Source organism: Rhineura floridana, chromosome 3 (assembly GCF_030035675.1).
Source record: "Rhineura floridana isolate rRhiFlo1 chromosome 3, rRhiFlo1.hap2, whole genome shotgun sequence".
NCBI lineage: Eukaryota > Metazoa > Chordata > Lepidosauria > Squamata > Rhineuridae > Rhineura > Rhineura floridana.
Window position 1 is genome coordinate 15,774,640 of NC_084482.1, and position 17,587 is coordinate 15,792,226.

Below are 17,587 nucleotides of genomic sequence, written 5' to 3' on the forward strand. Positions count from 1 at the left end.
CTTCCAGCAGGTTGCTGAGCACCCCCGTCCCGAACTTCCCTTGGTCTGTGAACCCTTCCTTCCTCAGTACCGGTCCAGCGTTGAGGAAGACACAGCCAGCTTGTCTGGGGAAAGCTTAGACGGACACCCACAGGGTGAGTGGCCTGAGCTCTGAGTAAACATTCCAACTGCAGGGGGTGGCGAATGAGCCTGTCACTGTTTTGCAGAAGAGATTCAAGCACATGCTGCAAATTTAGGTTTGTGCAATTAACGTGGGTTAAGGAGACCTGTCGCCCTAGTGCAACAGATCCACTTTTAAAAAGGAAATCAGACTTCTTGCAGTTTGTGACACGGAAATGGCACTGAAGAGTGTGGGGTGAAGCACCGATTAATGGGAAGATGTGTAAAGACCCTGCAAGCAAATCAGAGTGAATGGAGAACTAATACTCATTGTATAATTACCCTGCATGCAAATCAGAATGAATGCCCAATAAAGACCAGATATAATCTAACCTCCATTTGCTTTGTGCAAGCAAATAAAAATGAATGCTGAATAAAAGTCATCTGAAACAGCCCTTAGACCGGCCTTTCCCAACCAGATGTTGTTGGACCACAACTCCCACCTTTCCTGACCATTGGCAATGCTGGCTGAGGCTGATGGGAGTTGTGGTCCAACAACATCTGGAGGCACACTGGTTGGGAAAGGCTGCCTTAGATCATGACGCCAGAAGAAGCCACAGAGTTGTATCTCATAGACTTTCAGGCAGATATAATCCATGTTCAAAGAACCCTCCTTTTTATTGGAACACTTCTACTCCATGTTTACTTGCTCTTTGTAAACTTGGAACATGTGTTGACTTGCATCTAAGCTGGGATCATATCCCCAATTTCATGTGCATTGCTTTGCACAACAGCATTGCGTTCTATCTGATTTGGACTTCATCTCAAATACTATCTGTACATTGTGCCACCTCAGATTCTTCTCACGCACACCTTTTTTCAAACAATACAAATGTTTTGAGCTTTAAAACTTTTTTTTTTAACTCTGGGATCAAAGTCTTTTGGGTGTGTTTGTGTTCCCTAAACTGGCTTATTGCATTGTCTCTGCCACAGAACTGCAATTTTGGAGAGGGTAGGGTATCTTTGGCAAAGCACTCTCCAGGTGTTTTATTAGAGGAATCTGCAATAGTAGGTTGGCCTTAAAACCAGTTTAAATTTGTGTCAACAACATGACACATCTTATGTTTCCTTACTGCTCCATGATAATTTTCTCAAAAGGTGTCTGAAATGTCTACTATGCCAAGTATAGCCATAGCCTCAATTAATTAATCCAAACACTTTATAGTCCACCTTTTTGCATATAGCACCCAAGACTTGTTTGGCAACTCTCAAAAGAGTCCAAGGGATTAGAAAGGAATCCATAACTCAGCACTAGAGCACATGCTTCAGGTGCAAATGCCCCAAGTGCAGCTTGAACCCTTCTTGAACCTGCTGCCCTCCAGATGTTTTGAGACTACAACTCCCATCATCTCTGACCATTGGCCGTGCTGACTGAGGCTGATGGGAGTTGGAATCCAACAGCATCTAGAGAACCACAAGCTCCCCATTCCTACTTTTACATTTTTCGCCACCTCTAATTTGGCATTCCAGCACCTCAGCCAGTAACTTTGATAAGAGCACAGTGAAGTGCTACATGTCTCAACATGGAGAAGTACTGTCTGCTGTCGTCATTCTGAGGCACCAGACATCATTGGTGGGATCAGATTTGTTGGGGAAGTTTGTGCAAGGTCTCATGTTGCAGGGAACTGAAAACCAACTGAGCTACAGAGGTCTGGAAGGGAATTTGATGTGCCTCTGATCCCTAAATTGCGCAAGCTTGGGGATGCTGCTCTTGTCCCCATACCCCCCCTGGGTGCTCAGTAGCTCCCACCATAACAGGAAACCTGCCAGGCCCAGCTTACATGAATGGGTTTATAGTTTCAAAGTAGAGGATAACATTTTCTATACCAGGGTGGCTAACCTGTGGCCCTCCAGATGTTGCTAGACCACAATGCCCATCATCCCTGACTGTTACTCCCATATTGGCTGGGGCTGATGGGAATTGTGGTCCAACAACCTCTGGAGGATCACAGAATCCCCATCCCTGTTCTATATTTAAGGGACTCTTACAATCAGCAGTGTGGGGTATATACTCTTATTATTATGGATAGCGGCCTGGTTTGCTATGGTCCGCTATTATGGATAGCGGCCATAGTTTAAAACAAAACTGTGGTTTAATGTGAATTAGCAGCGTGCTGGTGCACATTGCTCAAAAGTGTCTGCATCCATTTCTCCCATCCTCCTGCTGCAGCAGATGAAACAAATCAGAATTTGGCTTGACATGTCATCCAAACTCAGGCTTGTGGTTTCTCTACAAACAAACCGTGAGTAGTAAGTAATCAAGGTTTGTTCTTGGCTCACTGCATGTGGTTTGTCTGTGGCAAACAAATGACAAGCCCAGGTTCAGATAACATGACAAGCTGGGTTCTGGCTTGTTTTTTCTGTGGTGCAGAAGCAGCAGGAATGGGGGACAGAGGAGGAGCACCATAGGAACTTCTGAGCAGCGTTCCCTAGCAATGCTGCTCATATAAACTGGGCCCGTGGGGGCCAGGAAGTCATCACTGTATGTTAAGATCAACTTTGGAGGACTCACTTATACACTTTCTCCCCACCCCTGCCCCCTAGGTAAGATTGATTGGGTTGGTAGGCATGAGAGATAAGAGCTCACCTAAGGTTTGTGGAACTCCCTTCCAAATGAACTACACATAAGCCCTACAATGGGGGCCTTCACACAGGCCTTTTTCAAGCCACCTTCCTGTAACACTGTTTTCATACCGTTGGTTTTTGAATTTCTAAACTGTATTATAATCTGATGTTTCCCATGTACCTTTACGTCTTGTTGTGTTTGCTGCCTTGTAAGGGCAATGGTCTCAAAAGTGGCCTGTCAGTATTTATTAAACAAACCAACCAACCATAGGCACTGGGATCCATTCCCCGGCTCCAGATGAAACCATCCCCTGTAGAACCAGGTCCAGGGTGACTCATCTTTAGACATTCAGCTGTTGTTGGATTCCATCTCCCATCAGCTTCAGGCAGCATGGCGATGATGAGAGTTGTAGTCCAACAACGTGGAGGACGCAGGGGTGTGAAACCTTTGGCCAGGAGGATTCTCCCTTGTGCTCCCCAAAGTGAACTGGTATACTCTTGTTTGTATGCTCTGCCGTTTGCATAGTTCTCAAGTTACATATGAAAATAAAACAGCCCTGCCCAGTAATTATCAGCCCTTGCTTCTGGAAAGGTCTGGGACTATTGTTGTCTCTCAACAGATAAAGACAGACATGCCAATACCCATGGGCTTCTACGAGCAAAAATGTTGGACTGATAACAACTTTGCATTTCTAGTGAGTTGGGTAGAGATTGGGCCAAGGCAGTTATGCAATACAGAAAAGAGGTGGAGGATCAGATTTGCATGACAAGTTAGACCTGCTGGAATCCCCACTTCTGCACAGCTATTAAAGGTGCAGGAGCCCTGCCCTCTTTTGTATCTGGCCAACTTAGCACGAAACAGGAAGTAATAACAGCAAACAGAAGGGACGACAACATTGTTCAGTAGACAGCTTCCTCTCAAGCAGTTACTTGTTAAATAAGCAGCATACTGCTTAACATTTTTGAAAATTAATAAAAGCATCAGATATATACTACAGAGTATATCCTCCTAGATAATTTCCAGAGCATGTAATTCTGTTGCAGCAAAAACAAGAAAGTCTCATAGCACCTTCAACTCCAACAAATGTATTACTGCACTCCACTTCATCAGATGCATGGAATTTGTAAAAATATCACTGTCTCTACTTTCTGCATTCATTTCCCTCTAATCTTACCATTTACAATTACCACCACCAACACCACTGTGTGTGTATGTGTGTGTGTGTAGGTAGATGGATATAGATATATTTGAACTCAGGCTAACACCATGTATCTGATGAAGCGGATTGTAGTCCTCGGAACTTATGCCATAATTAACTTGTTAGTCTTTAAGGTGCCACAAGACTTTGCTGTTTGTCCTAGATAAAGCAGATGCTCTGTTTAGTTGTAGATTAATATGTCTTAGTGGCTATATCAACACATTACTATGCTTAATTTAGGAAATATATGAAGTGCCAATGAGAAACTTGATTTAAATCAATTATTTAAGTCACCACCACCACCTCTGATTATTTAAATCAATGTGCCCTGGTTGAATTGCATACAAGTTTTCAAGTTGCACAGAATTCTTTTTCTGACAGAAATGAAAGGAAGCTAAGTTTCCCTGCCATTGTATTATTTGTCCCATCAAACAGAAACTGATCTAGGAAACAATATTGCTGTATTCCACTTGACATGTCCCTAGCAAAATGCTCATCATTAGGATGGGTGCAAATGGAAGAACATCTGTATTGTAAAATCCTTACTCGATCAGCCTTCTCCAGTGACTCCAGGCTTTAAGAACCCATCCTAAGAAACCTGTCCATTTCTTGATCATGCTTGAGCAGGACAGACAAATGGGACTTGCCTTTTCTGTGACTTGACTACTTTTAGGGACTAGCATAGCTATAGTTCAGAACGGAGATTCTCAGGCCTGGAGTAGATTGCACCATTCTCCTGACTCAGTCCATTTTGCCCCAACTCAAGGGATGCCCCCCTCCTTGATTCTCACTCTCTTTCTCTGCAGCCACAGGGTCCTGCCCTCGCCTTACACCGCCCCCCAACGCTGCCCCTGACTCACTGCTGAGCCTCCCACCCCATGGACTCTGGAGTCGCCATATCTTGCAGCAGACTCTGATGGATGAAGGGCTGAGGTTGGCCCGGCTGGTATCACACGAGCGGGTAGGGCGGCTCAGCCCCTGCCTGCCAGGAAAGCCCCAAGGCCCAGGTAAGCTGCTTCTTCCCTCCCTAGACTTTGATGGGCAGCACAGGTCTCGGATAGCAAAGGAAGGCTTGTCACTCAGTATCAACAAGATAATGAGGGGGCACCAGGGCCGGGACAGCAACAGGCATATATATTACAACTGAGAAAGCCATTAACACCATCCTGTACAGGAGCAGGGTACCTCCCAGATGTTGCTGGACTCCAACACTCATCAGCCCCAGCCAGCATGGCCACTGATCAGGGATGATGGGAGTCGGAGTCCAGCAGCAGCACCTAGAGGGCCTACGTGCCCCTCCCCTTGAAGCACCAAGAACAGCTGCGTCTCTGCATGTTGCCTACAAGGAGCATGGACTGGGCACACCTGTGCACTGTGGAAGGCGTGGAGGCAGGGGTGGGAGGCCTGCACTCTATTTGGGGGTTCATTTTTCTGAAAAGGTTTGCAGATTAGCATGAAACGCGTGGGTTGGTGCCAGGAGCATCTTGCCACTCCAGCATTTTGCGATTTAATTGTTGCCCAGGAAACGGAAATCCTAGATAAAGGCAGGGAGGCTATTGTGTATATATAAGACTCAGGGATAGCCAGCTTTGTAAGCCTCAGAGGGGGCTGAATGCTTCAGCCCCATGCTGTAGGGGCAGGGGAGGTTCTTCCATATCCATTGGGATTCTCTCTTCACCATGCCCTGCTTGTGAATGTGGCACACCATCCAGCTGGCCAGTGTGTGAGACAAAATATTGTACAGAATTGATCTTGGGTAAGATCAGCTAAACCAGCCACCTGCCCTAAGGTGAGAGTTGATATGCATCAAAACACATACTGTTCATTAACTATAGCTTAATCCAGCTATAGGAAACATGCAGCTAAATAGGGGTTCTTAGGAACCTCGGAGTCTCGCACTCTCAAACATATCCCTGTTTTGTTTAGTTACTAAAATCATAAAACTGGTAGCAATCATTCACCTCTACTCAAAATGGGCATGCAATTTCCTGGTAAAGGTGTCCCCGCACTTACAGTGTGAGTCGTTTCCGACTCTTAGGGCGACGTCTTGTGACGTTTACAAGGCAGACCGTATATATGGGATGGGATTGCCAGTTCCTTCCCCGGCCTTTCTTTACCCCCCAGCATATGCCGGGTACTCATTTTACCGACCACGGATGGATGGAAGGCTGAGTGGACCTCGGCCCCTTTTACCGGAGATTCGACTTCCTCCTTCCGTTGGAATCGAACCTCTGATTACCTGTAGTATATAGCAGTTAGTGCACTGGTAGTTGCAGGTTTGGATGGAATGGCAAATTTGTGCAGATTTATTATTAGGAAATTGGACCACTTGGCATTTAATACATAAAATGATAGCTCTCTACCCTGAGAGGGCAGGGTCCAACTCACTTTCGTTCCAGGGGAAGTTCTACTTCTACGTTCTGAATAGAGGATTCAGGAGGCAGAGAGTCAGCCTCTATGGGCCCTAAGCTTGTGTGGTCTGAGAATAAAGCAGTGGTGGGGAACAAGGTCTGGCCTGCCGACCCAGATCCTCGCGCCCCCCCAATCCATGGGCCACTCTGACAGGAGGGTGGGGCTGCCCACCTGTCCATCACTTTGTTCCTTTGGAGCTGTGTCTGATATCCCACATGGCATCGGGGGGGGGCAGGTGGGCATGGGGGGGGGGAACTGGACTCACAGTCCTAATTTGGCCTGTGGGCTCAAAATTCCCCATCAGTGGAAGGAAGAAACAGCAACAACACAGCAGAATCTCCTTATCCATGGATTTCCAAAAATGTCCTGGAAAACTGGAATCTTGTCCCCTATGTTACAGAGGCCCAACTGGCCTCAACCAGAAGTCGGGCCTTTAGTGGTCCCATGCTATCGTCCCATGCTGTGGAACACTCTTCCAGCAGAGACTCGGCAGGAATCTTCTCTTTTGATTTTCAGGTGTCTCTTGAATTCCTTTTTTTTATTACGCTCACAGGCCTATGCAGTTGTTTAAACTTTACTTGAGTAGCTAGACATGTTTTAATGATTGTTCTATTCTGCTTTTAATTAATTAATATATGAGAGAGAGAGAGAGTTGTACACTGCCCTTGTATTTTATGAGACAGCGGTATATAAATACTTTAATAAATAATAAATAAATTGGGGATGGGGGATAACTTAAGGATTGGGGAAAGGGGGAGATCAGTCTTGCAACATGGACGAATCAGTTTTTTACAAGTCAAAGGGACTACAAGAGGCAGGACTATTGAAAAGCCATTCAGTGACACTCTAAAAGAGGCAGCAAATCTGTAGCCCATGGGCTGTATCTGGTCCTCCAAAAGGTTTTTTGTGCCTCCCCCAACCCCCAAATTTATCATGAAATAAATAAAATAGCAAGAGTTAACTGCTCCTGTGGCCATGATACTAAAGTTTTTTTGGTGGCCACCCAAGCACCCCCTGGCCCCAAATTTAAAAAATAATTACTGACTGTTCCTTTAGGTTCCCTGCTGTGATGCTGTCATGTCCAGCGTTTTTCATGACCCAAATTGGTTCATTAGTTCTTTTAAAAATTTAGATTTTTTAAAGATTACTGACTGCTTCTGTTGCTTCCTTGCTATAATACTGCAATGCTAAAAGGGTTTTTTGTGGGCGCTCCCCCAAATTTGTCAATTTTTCTTTAAAAATGTTTTTCAAGAATATTTAATTTTTTTAACTGACTTTTAACAATTTTATTTTAATAATTTTATTTTAATAATAAAATCATTTTAAAATATGTAGAATAGCTGATGGAAAGCCTTTTGGAAGACAGTCTTAATTAAGAACTGCATTTCTCACCCCGCCCACTTTTACCACGCCCACTTTGACAAACAACCTCCCATGGAGGGTTCCCCACGTGTCACTGAGGCACTTGCCCTGACAAAAGTTAGCCGCTTCTGCTCCAAGAAGTGGTTTACATTCTTTGTGCTGATGAATAATTATTCAGTTAAGCACTGTAAATACTGAGCCATTTGTTTAGTCAAGAGAGGACAAGGAGTCTATACAAAAACACTTCGTAGGTAGGTTTTGTCAAGAAATTCAGGATTAAATCAAGAACATGCAAGATATATGCATATCCAGTACGAATAACTTTGATGGTTTCCATAATAAATTTTGGGCACAGCAAAAGGGTAGTAGCCATATTACTCATGAAGATCATCATGCTGTCTCATCTTGATTATTAGTATGTCACAGACAGCAGGAGGAAACTTGGCGAGTCATAGGTTGGGTGTCTCCTTAACCCTTTCATTTCACTAATTAAGGGGGCTTCCAGACCGTCACTTATTTGGGTGGTTTTCAATCAAATCCAAGTTGTGCACTTGATTGGGAGGTCTTGCCCAACAAACCCACTTCCCCCCAAAATAGGGCTTTTTGCAGTAAGTAACAGGAAAATGCACTGGAAAGGATGCGATAACACTGGCTTTGATGCAACGTGGCCTAACCTTTCTACAGACAAATCAGAATGAATGCTCAACAAACAGTCAATGTCATCTAACCTCCCTGCAAACAAATCAGGATGAATGCTCAACAAACAGGTTGCCTGGAAGCACCTTAAAAGTAAGCTATATAATCAAAATACTTTTTGACAGGAGAGATCACCGCATGGCATCCTTTCCTTATGGCCAACTGGAGAATGGCAGGAGAAAATGCAGGGTCTGGTGCTTCAGGGCCACCAAAATAATACATTGTACCAGCGGGGATATGCATGTGAAGGGAAGTCCACGGATGTGGAAGCCGAGACTTGCTGGCTGCAATTAATAATCACAAAAAGAAGCAAGTGCAGGGCAGGAGATTGCAGATTTCTGCCTGACTCTTTTGATTTCTCCTTTTAGAGTTTGGGGAAAACCTTTCTGAGCGGTGCCAGCCCCCACCAGCACAGCCTGAAACTAGAAGAAACAGCATTAAGGTGGAACCAGAGACCAGCCGGCAATGAGCGGCAGGTGACTTGTTGCTCCGTCACCAAGCAATAATGTGCCAACCAGCGCCGCACATCAGAGAGACTCCTGCCGGAGAGAGGGGTGCAATCCTTCACATCACCACAAGGAGGTGTTCTTGGCTTCCTCGACAGAAGAAATGCTACCATATTAGCACAACACATCTTTATTACTCATTCCCAGTTCTCTTCACAAAATGGAGAAACTGCCTTCCTCCCTTCCGCCTTGCAATCACAAAGTGGGAACATATGGATGAGGAAAGTGCATCCTGTAAGAAGCCTGTCACCCTACTAACTCTGCAAGAGGAGGGCATCCTGGCTGCAGGTGATAGCCATGAGCTCAGGGAGACCCAATCTGTGGCTGGCTTTGCCCTGTGGGGGGCTACTGGAAGGTCAGATTCACCTCACAGCCTTTCCCCTCACGTGGAGCCTGGAACTCGGGGGGTACATAGCCATAAAAAAAAAATCACATCAGTACACTTTATACCCTGACCAGAAAGGCTGTTAGTTTCTCAGCCACAAACATAGATCTTCTTTCCAAATGCTCCCCACACCCACAATCATGCAGTGACTCACAAACGCCTCCCATATGTGTACATACAACACATTCTCTCCACGCACCCCCCCTACACATGCAAAAATACCCCCCAACGATACACATTCCTTTCATCATCTGTGCATCAGATCTGTCGCTCTCTATGGTAGATCTCCTATACAAAGCTGAAAGCAGCTCCAACGTTATTCCCTCCCTTGGTCTTGACCTTCTGTGAGCGTTTATAGTCACCAGTGGTACTGATCACTGCTCAGTCTCACCCATCTGGGAATCCCGGGAGGCCCTTTGCTTACATGGCTGCCCAAGGGAATTCGATCAGTTAATCAAAATGAATTTATTTAATGACTGCCATTAGTTGGTTGGGCATGCTGGCGACACGTATGCTTCCGTCCCCCATTCCACCAGCAGATTATTCCCCCCCTAATTCTATCAACATTCTATAGATGCAGGAATGAGAACTGACTTAAAAAAGACATGTTGCCTTCACTCCATCTTTATGTGATCTGCAGATGCCCCAAGAAGGGAGAGGAAAGACAAGTGGATCTTCTCTTTGTTAAATCCAGAAGGAACACCATCCTCACTCCTTCACTATAGCAGCTTCTTTCTCTCACCCCTCTTCCCTTTCCTGAGACAATCCAGCTCATGCTGTTGGGGGGGGGAGGATAATCTCATACTTCTCGTCCCTGCTATTCTAATGCAGCAGGAAGAGGAGTCCATAGCCGAGAGAGAAATCAAGTATCCTCAACACCAAGATACAGCAGGGGCCCGCTTATACGGCGGTTTAGGGACCAGGCCCCCGCCGTAAAGTGGAAATCGCCGTAAAGCAGAACCCATTGACTATAATGGGTTGTGTCGTGCAAAAATGCTGCAAAAGCGCAAAATCTTCTTTAAAACGGGGACTTTTCTCTAATTGAAAGCCACCGCATCAGCGGAACACCGGAAAGCGGGGCCCTGCTGCATAGTGTAGTGCAGTACAGGCTGATTCAGAAACAGTACTGCCTCTCCAGCCATGTACACCAAGGGCACATGATGATTTGAATGCCCCTGTGTTGCTGTGTGGTTCTTCCAACTTGGAGCAGTCGCATGCAGACAAGAAACGGGTGTGCAATTGCATTTTTATACTGCTATAATCCGCCCTGGGACCTTATGGCAAAGGGTGGGTAAGAAATCATGATGATGATGATAGCAAAAGGTAGCCATAAACAGGCACAGACAGAAAGCCCAGGTGTATGCATTGATAATTCACTGGTGGAATTCCCACCTTTTAGTTTAAGGTTCTCAGTTCGATAGACAGTGGTTTAATTTTCAGTTACTTGCTGGAAGTTCCAGTTGTACCTTACCACTGAGCGTCTTGGGATCTTTGAGTGGGACACAGTACAGACATTTCTAGAGCGTAACCACTTCCTGGCTACAGTGCCCTTTAAGAAGGCCAGGAACAGCACAAACAGAATGAAAACAATGGTTCTGCAGCGTCTATCCTGCATGTGGTGTGTAGGGGAAGCATTTCCTCCTTCAGGAGATTTCTTGATTACAGCCCCTTCTCAAGTGAATGAAGAGTAGAGCAGGTGCTGTAACCAAGAAAAGGGTGAGGGAAGGAGACCTAAGGTTCTGGAGCAGAGGAGGAAATTGGGCTTTTTTTGGCTTAATTACACTGCTTTTCAGGACAACCCACCTCCCAAGGCAGCTGATATCAAAACCACAATACATCAGATGATATTCCCCTGGAGTACCTTGGGGAAAGGCAACATTACATTTTGTAGAGCAAGGGAATATGGCATAACCCAGAAAGTGGGGACCCTGTTGCTCTCCAAACGTTGCTGGCCTACCATTCCTACCATCACTGGCCACTGGATATGCTGATGGGAATTGAAGTCCAGCAACATCTGGAGGGCCACAGGTGCCCGATAACCTGGCATAACCACTGCTTGTCAGGATGGAGAGAAAAATGGAGGAGCAGCAACTCTTCAGCAATGTGTCCTGGGGAGCAGTCCAAGAGCCAATTTCTCCAGAGTAAAGTACTGTTAGAACACACAGAGGCAAAATACAGATTGTCCTGTTGAGGCAAACATCAATGCCCACCTGCTATTGGTTCTGCCCCCTCCCCCAATCTTCTCCCATAGAGCCTTGGTGTCTTTATAGAGAAAATTAGGACCCTTTCCTTTGTAATGTGTACAGTAGATTATTTATTTTGTTATTTTGGAATAAAGTCTTTATTTTATGGCTTAGTTTAACATCTATATTTGTGCCTCTTTACAGGTTGTGAGGTGGGATTAAGGAGCCATTGGCAGATGGGGGTTGAAGCCTGGGTAACAGGGAAACTAACAGGAAAGGTGGGGTAGGAGATTTTGATACCTGGTGGTGAAGGTAAAGAATGAATCCCACACTTTCTCAGGAATGAGGAACAGCAGAGAGTTTTCCCATCTAGGTATCACAGCCCAAAATTCATGCCAACACTGCTTTGGAATTAGATAGTTCTGGGACGTGTGTTTGATGGTGGATATGGGCTCCATCCAATTGGGCAGAAGTAAAAGGTTTGATGGGGACAACTGCAATTTGTGGGTTTTCAAAGCTCTAGGAGTCTTCTCCTTCCATAGCAGAAGCTAAAAGCAAGACAGTAGTGCCAGTTTGGAGTAATTCCACGTGCCCGGCAGTCCAAAGTAGATATAGGAAATGACCAGCAGTCCATCCAAGCATCTCCCTAAACTAATTGAAGAAGGCAGCATTCAAGTCTGTAGATCCTGAGAAAAATACCCTCTTCCCTCTGTCTGGGCTGCAAGTGGGGATAAAAATCCAGAAGGCAAACCCATCCACTCCCAACAGTTCAGTAAATAGCACAGGCAAGCAGTAAAGCACCCAGGGCCATATTGCCTCCTCTGAAAAAGATAGAGCTGAGCAGCAAGTAAATGTGAGCCTTGGTCCTGCTCCAAAATAGCGGTGCTGATGCACTGGTGCAATCATAGCTCAATGGTGGAACACCTGCTTTGGATGCAAAAAGTTCTAAGCTCAGTCCCTAGCATCTCGAGGTGGGACCAGGAAAGCCCCTCGTCTGAAACCCAAACAGCCACAGCCAGCCAGTGTAGAAAATACTGAGCTAGATGGACCAATGGTCTTAACTCGGGATAAGGCACCTTCCTCTATTACTCCTCTGGCTAGGCAAAACTGGGAAATTTTCGCAGGGCATATCAATTCACAGATCAGACCCAGCACAAAATCCAAGGATTCCTTGATTAAAGAGAGGAGGGAGATTAAAGAGATAGGGGGAGAAGGGCATGTGTCTGGAGCCAGGGGGGGAGCTTCTTATGCCCCATAAGGATTTTGGGGGGTGGGGAGCATCGACCGCCACTGCTCTGGCATTATGCCCACTCTTGATTGCTGTGCATTCCATAAAAGTCCCTCCAAAGCATTAGATGTGAAGGTTATGAGCTGATGTTGGTCATCCCAGATTCTGACAATAGCGATTCATCTCTTGCTCAGGATATAGCAGTTGAACCAGCTCTTCATCGGAGGGTGGGGAAATTGTCTCAGGCACCCTAAAGGAGGCAAAAGAGGAGGTAAGCGAAAGCAGGGATACGGCCCTTGCAAAGCACTTAGATTATTAGGATTACACCTTCACTCTGTGCCCCTCCACACCCATCCTTACACCCATGTTTGTAATGGGAAGACATTTTGGTTCAAGAAATTCTATGACTGAACACAGCACCTATCTTGAATCCTGATTACTGCCATACTATCTCCTAATTTCTTTGGTGTCTCATCAGCAACCAAGCTATCCACATCAAACCTACTACTAGAACTCTCAAACCTGCCCCCCACCTCTCCCACCCACAGCCTGTTTAATCATCCTGTACAATTTAATTTCCAGACCACTTTGTGAGGCTAACCACAGTGCCCCTCTTCCCTGACCCACACATCTGCAACCATTTCCCTGCTACAACCTTCCTCTTAAATCAGAGCATGTCTGCCTACAATTATATTTTTAAACTAGTTTCCATCCTGCTTAACTCTTCAGCAGCTCCCAACTGAGAAACGCTGGGAACTGTAGGACAGTGAAAAGGCAAGAAATGAATAGTCAGGTTCTCCATGCACCTTCTCAAAAGTACTGAATCCCATAGTTCTTTAGGGGGAGCTCTTTGGCCCTCCGACACAATCACAGGAGGAGGAAGCACAGAAACAAAGACCCACCAACTCAAGGAACCTTCCCTTCCTCACCGACACACTCACGTTATCAGGTTTGGCAGGACAGGGTACGGAAGATCCCCTGCAGAGGTTATGGAGTCCTCATTACATGAGACCTCTGGCATATCCACATCATGAGACCCGAGGTATATATCCATTGAGCCAAGGGGTGAAGCATTTCCCATGGGGTATGGGTAGTTCATTGATTCACTGTGGGAAGCAAGAGAAGAACTGAATAAGCAATGTGCCCAACTCTGGAGTCAGAAACTTCTAACCCAGGAGTGAGGAATCTGACAGATGTTGTTGCAACTCCCATCAGCTTTAGCCAGCATGGCCAATGATCAAGGATTATGGGAGCGGCAATCCGGCAACATCTGGGAGAGCCATCTGAAGGGTTAGATCTCCTATTTTAAACCCCTCCAGAAAGCATCTAAAGCTGGCTGGCTAACGGGATTGAAAATGGCATCCGGGGTTTTGCCTTCTAGGCAGTGCTGGGCCCAATCTATTTCTTGTTGGGGGGGGAAATCTAGTCTAACTCAGCAAAACTTTAAGTAGCCTTAGAGCTAAGAAAATACATAGAGAAATACATTTATTAAATACACAGCATATTCCCAATATCACTATTCTATGTTAAGGAACCAAAATGTATTCAGAGAATACAGCAACTGGGTTCTATGTTCGATAATAATATTGAGCAGACTCCAGTTTTTATTACTTTCATTCATATTGTATGGATTAACTAGCAGCTTCGTACCCGGCATTGCTCAGGAATTCTAAGAAACCAAAAAATCACTGCAGGTTTGAAAGGTTCCGCTGGCTATCTTGATTCAGAAAGGCATCTAACTGTATCCAAACAAAAGAGGAAAACCTACTCCTTGGTCTCAGAAATCATCATGCAAAATTTGGTTACAATATCTATATAATTATATATCTGCACAATCTATATATAACCCTAGCTCTCTGTTTCTTGCTGGGTGAGTGTTCATCCCCTAGTGGAACAGATGTGTAAGCTTTGATGTGAAGCTCTCTCTCTCTCTCTCTCCCTCTCCCTCCCTCTTCCTCCCTCCCTCTCCCTCTCCCTCCCTCCCCCTCCCTCCCCCCTCCCCCCCTCTCTCACACACACACTCACACACACACACACACACACACACACACAAGAAATAGGCTTGCACTCAGGCAATGATTCTTACGGCAGCAAATGTGGACTTCCATATGTTGTGCTGATGGAGGGAGACATGCCCATAGATGGTGGAATCATCGGCTGAGGGCTGTGGCAAAGACAGAGCAAGGATATGCTGAACATTTGCCAAAGGAACAGTAATTTGGAAATCCTATTCTATCCCAAATGGATTGGAACAGACATGCAGAGCTAGGACCACTACAAGAAATGGTTAGTTACTAATTTTTATCTATTTATAGCATTTCAAAAAAAATATCCAACATTGTCATCATCAGTCATTCGCTCTTCTCACAAAAGTGACCCAAAGTGACTTAACATTAAAACCAACACAACCAATAAAAGCCTAAAAGCTTATCTATACAGATAGAAGACAGGTCTTGCAGATCCCGCCCCACTAAAAGAGGCCACAAATGCTTGAACCGCTTCAAATTAAGGGCCAAAAGCCAGGGTAAAGAGGAAAGTCTACTTGGAGCCTAAAGACAGATAAAGATGGCACCAGGTGTGTCTCCCTGGGGACAGCATTCCACAAGTGATGGTGAGCACCACTGAAAAGGCCCATTCTCATGGGGGGGGGCACACGAAGAAGGGCTTCCAATGAGGACAGGTTCCGGAATGGTTCATGCGAGCAGAGGCTGTCCCTGAGGTACTGGGATCCTGAGCCACACAAGGCTTTATAGGTCAAAACCAGCACTTTGAATTGAGCCCCAAACTGAATTTTATTATTTATTTATTCATTGCATTTTTGTCTGACCCTTCCTCCAAAAGTTCAGGGCAGCACAGATAATCCCTTTTGTCCTTACTACCCTGTTGGGTAAAAAAAACGGCTAGACACTTTAAAAAAAATTTTAACATTTTTTTTTAAACAAAGGGATAGTGTGGCGCTAAGTAACTTGTTCAGTCAGAGCAAGGATTTATGCTTGCGCAATGGAACTTCCTCCCCTCCCCCCTGTGTGTCCCCTAAATCTGTTCTGGGGTTTTCCCCAACCCTCCAGAGCAGATCTGGGGAGGGCATTGGTGTGCATGGGGAGAGGATGAGGGGGAATACCAGTGCAAATCCTTGTGCTAATGGAACGAGCAAGTGGGATACCCCCCTAAAAATCCAGGGAAGCAGCGTGGGTGGGGACCCAAGGATAGGAAAGGCTGAAAAAGAAGCTGGACAGAACCCACAGACTCTGTTCATCTCTGGTACAGCTTGGCCTCTTTACAGACCGAGTGCAGCTCTGCAAAGGTGAAATTACTTGTTTTCCAAACAATTGGGAACCCTCTCTTCCCTATATACTTATTATCACTTTGAAATTCAAAAACTCTAAAAAGCTGCAACTGTCACGACCTCAGACCAGGACTCCTCAGAAGCAGAGTCCTTCAACAACTGCAGCTACTAGGAGGAGAAGGATCCACACCCTGGTCCATCCCGTATGGTTTCCAGGCCTCGGAGCCCACCTCTCTTCTGAGCCCTGAGGAAACACCTCTGCTGTCAGGCTCTGAAGGTCGGTTCATAGGCTGCTCCTGAGGACAGATCCACTCAGCTGGAAACCACATTACCTCAAAGGAGCCAACGGCTACAGAAGACAGCACCAGCACTTTTACTAGCCAGGAAGGGCTAGGACCCCCAATCAATGACCACCTAGCCCCGCTACAAAACTCAGCTGGTTGTTCCAGGACCTCGCTGAGCCAACAGGGATGTTTGGCCTTTGTTGCAAGAGTCCTATCAGTAGTCCTGAATGCACACCCTGATCTCCCTCCAAGGTGCTGACTTTTGCATCATCTTGCCCTGCCTTGCTGTCCTGTCTGCCTGCCTAGGGAACCAGGAACTACCACCCTCCCCTTGCTTGGACCATCTCTTCTGTGGTGGGCATACCTGCGGATCACGACAGGGGCTGCATGTTATGTAGCTGTATATATTGAAATGCCAAGCATTGCTCCACTACTGGGTCCCTTCTGCTTTGCAGCAGGGAAGCAACAGGCATGGCAGAAAGTGGCCAACCCTTGCCACATCCACCAGTTTTCTCCCTGCAACCCCTCCCAGCCAGAGTTGCAGACCTGTGCAGTCCACATGGTTTCGGCATAGACATGCATCTGGAACCTAAGCAGGGCGAAAAGCAGCTCAAGGGGGTGGAGGGAGTAGAACTGCAGAGGGGAAAGTGATGAGTGGGGGAAAGTTTAAGCCACTCCTCAGCTGCAAATCACCCCCTCCTGCTACCATTTTGCAAAGCAGCAGCAGTGGTCAAACTTGAGAAGACATGGAAGACATATGAAACTGCACACAAAGAGCTCCGAAATTGCTGTTAGACACAGAGGGGGGAAACCTACAGGCAAAATGAGAGTACTTAGATGTTCTCCCCTCCAAGGCTTATAGATTTGAATTGGGGAATTGGCATGGGGATGAGAGAAATGGGATAACTCCCCTCTTCACTTGCTTCAGCCGCAATCCAAACAATCCCCCCCAAATATGGCTGCTTTTAGCAAAAGAAAAAGACATCAGAAGATCCAATCACTGATCTCCTATATGAGGTACAGCTTGTCCCATTGTTGCAAGCTGAAGTCATGTGACTTCACTCCTGCTTAAAATGAAAAACTTTCCAAGAGCACATCACAGCATCACCTAACTCCCTCCCCTGAACAGATGAACGGTTTCATATCACAACTCCCACAAATGCAGACGTGTGTGTGTGCTGAGGTCAGTCGTTCTTTAGCCCTTATTTATGTAGCTGCATCCCACGATCCTCTTTTGCACAGAGCTGTATCTGTCAGAAGAGACAAGTTTCGTAACATCAACATTACAATTTGCATTTCCCCCATAACCGCTTAGCTCACTC

The 17,587-nt window shown here is 45.9% G+C and overlaps 2 protein-coding genes across 7 annotated transcripts in view; one reads left to right on the forward strand and one right to left on the reverse strand.

Annotated features, from left to right (window-relative positions):
• NAB2 (NGFI-A binding protein 2) overlaps positions 1-11,646 on the forward strand; it is a 28,299-nt gene extending 16,653 nt beyond the window's left edge. For 2 of the 4 annotated variants that reach the window (XM_061614620.1, XM_061614623.1), the window contains exons 5-7: positions 8-134; positions 4,730-4,930; positions 8,762-11,646. In XM_061614620.1, coding sequence (XP_061470604.1) covers positions 8-134; positions 4,730-4,930; positions 8,762-8,862 — 429 coding nt within the window. In that variant the 3' untranslated portion in view covers positions 8,863-11,646. Of the gene's footprint in view, positions 1-7; positions 135-4,729; positions 4,931-8,761 lie in introns of those variants that run through there. The other 2 variants (XM_061614621.1, XM_061614622.1) reach the window with 2 other exon arrangements.
• Positions 9,014-17,587, reverse strand: part of STAT6 (signal transducer and activator of transcription 6) — an 82,309-nt gene continuing 73,735 nt past the window's right edge. For all 3 annotated transcript variants that reach the window (XM_061614617.1, XM_061614618.1, XM_061614619.1), the window contains exons 19-21: positions 14,782-14,859; positions 13,637-13,801; positions 9,014-12,945 (exon numbers count right to left, since the gene is read on the reverse strand). In XM_061614617.1, coding sequence (XP_061470601.1) covers positions 12,849-12,945; positions 13,637-13,801; positions 14,782-14,859 — 340 coding nt within the window. In that variant the 3' untranslated portion in view covers positions 9,014-12,848. The remainder of the gene's footprint in view (positions 12,946-13,636; positions 13,802-14,781; positions 14,860-17,587) is intronic.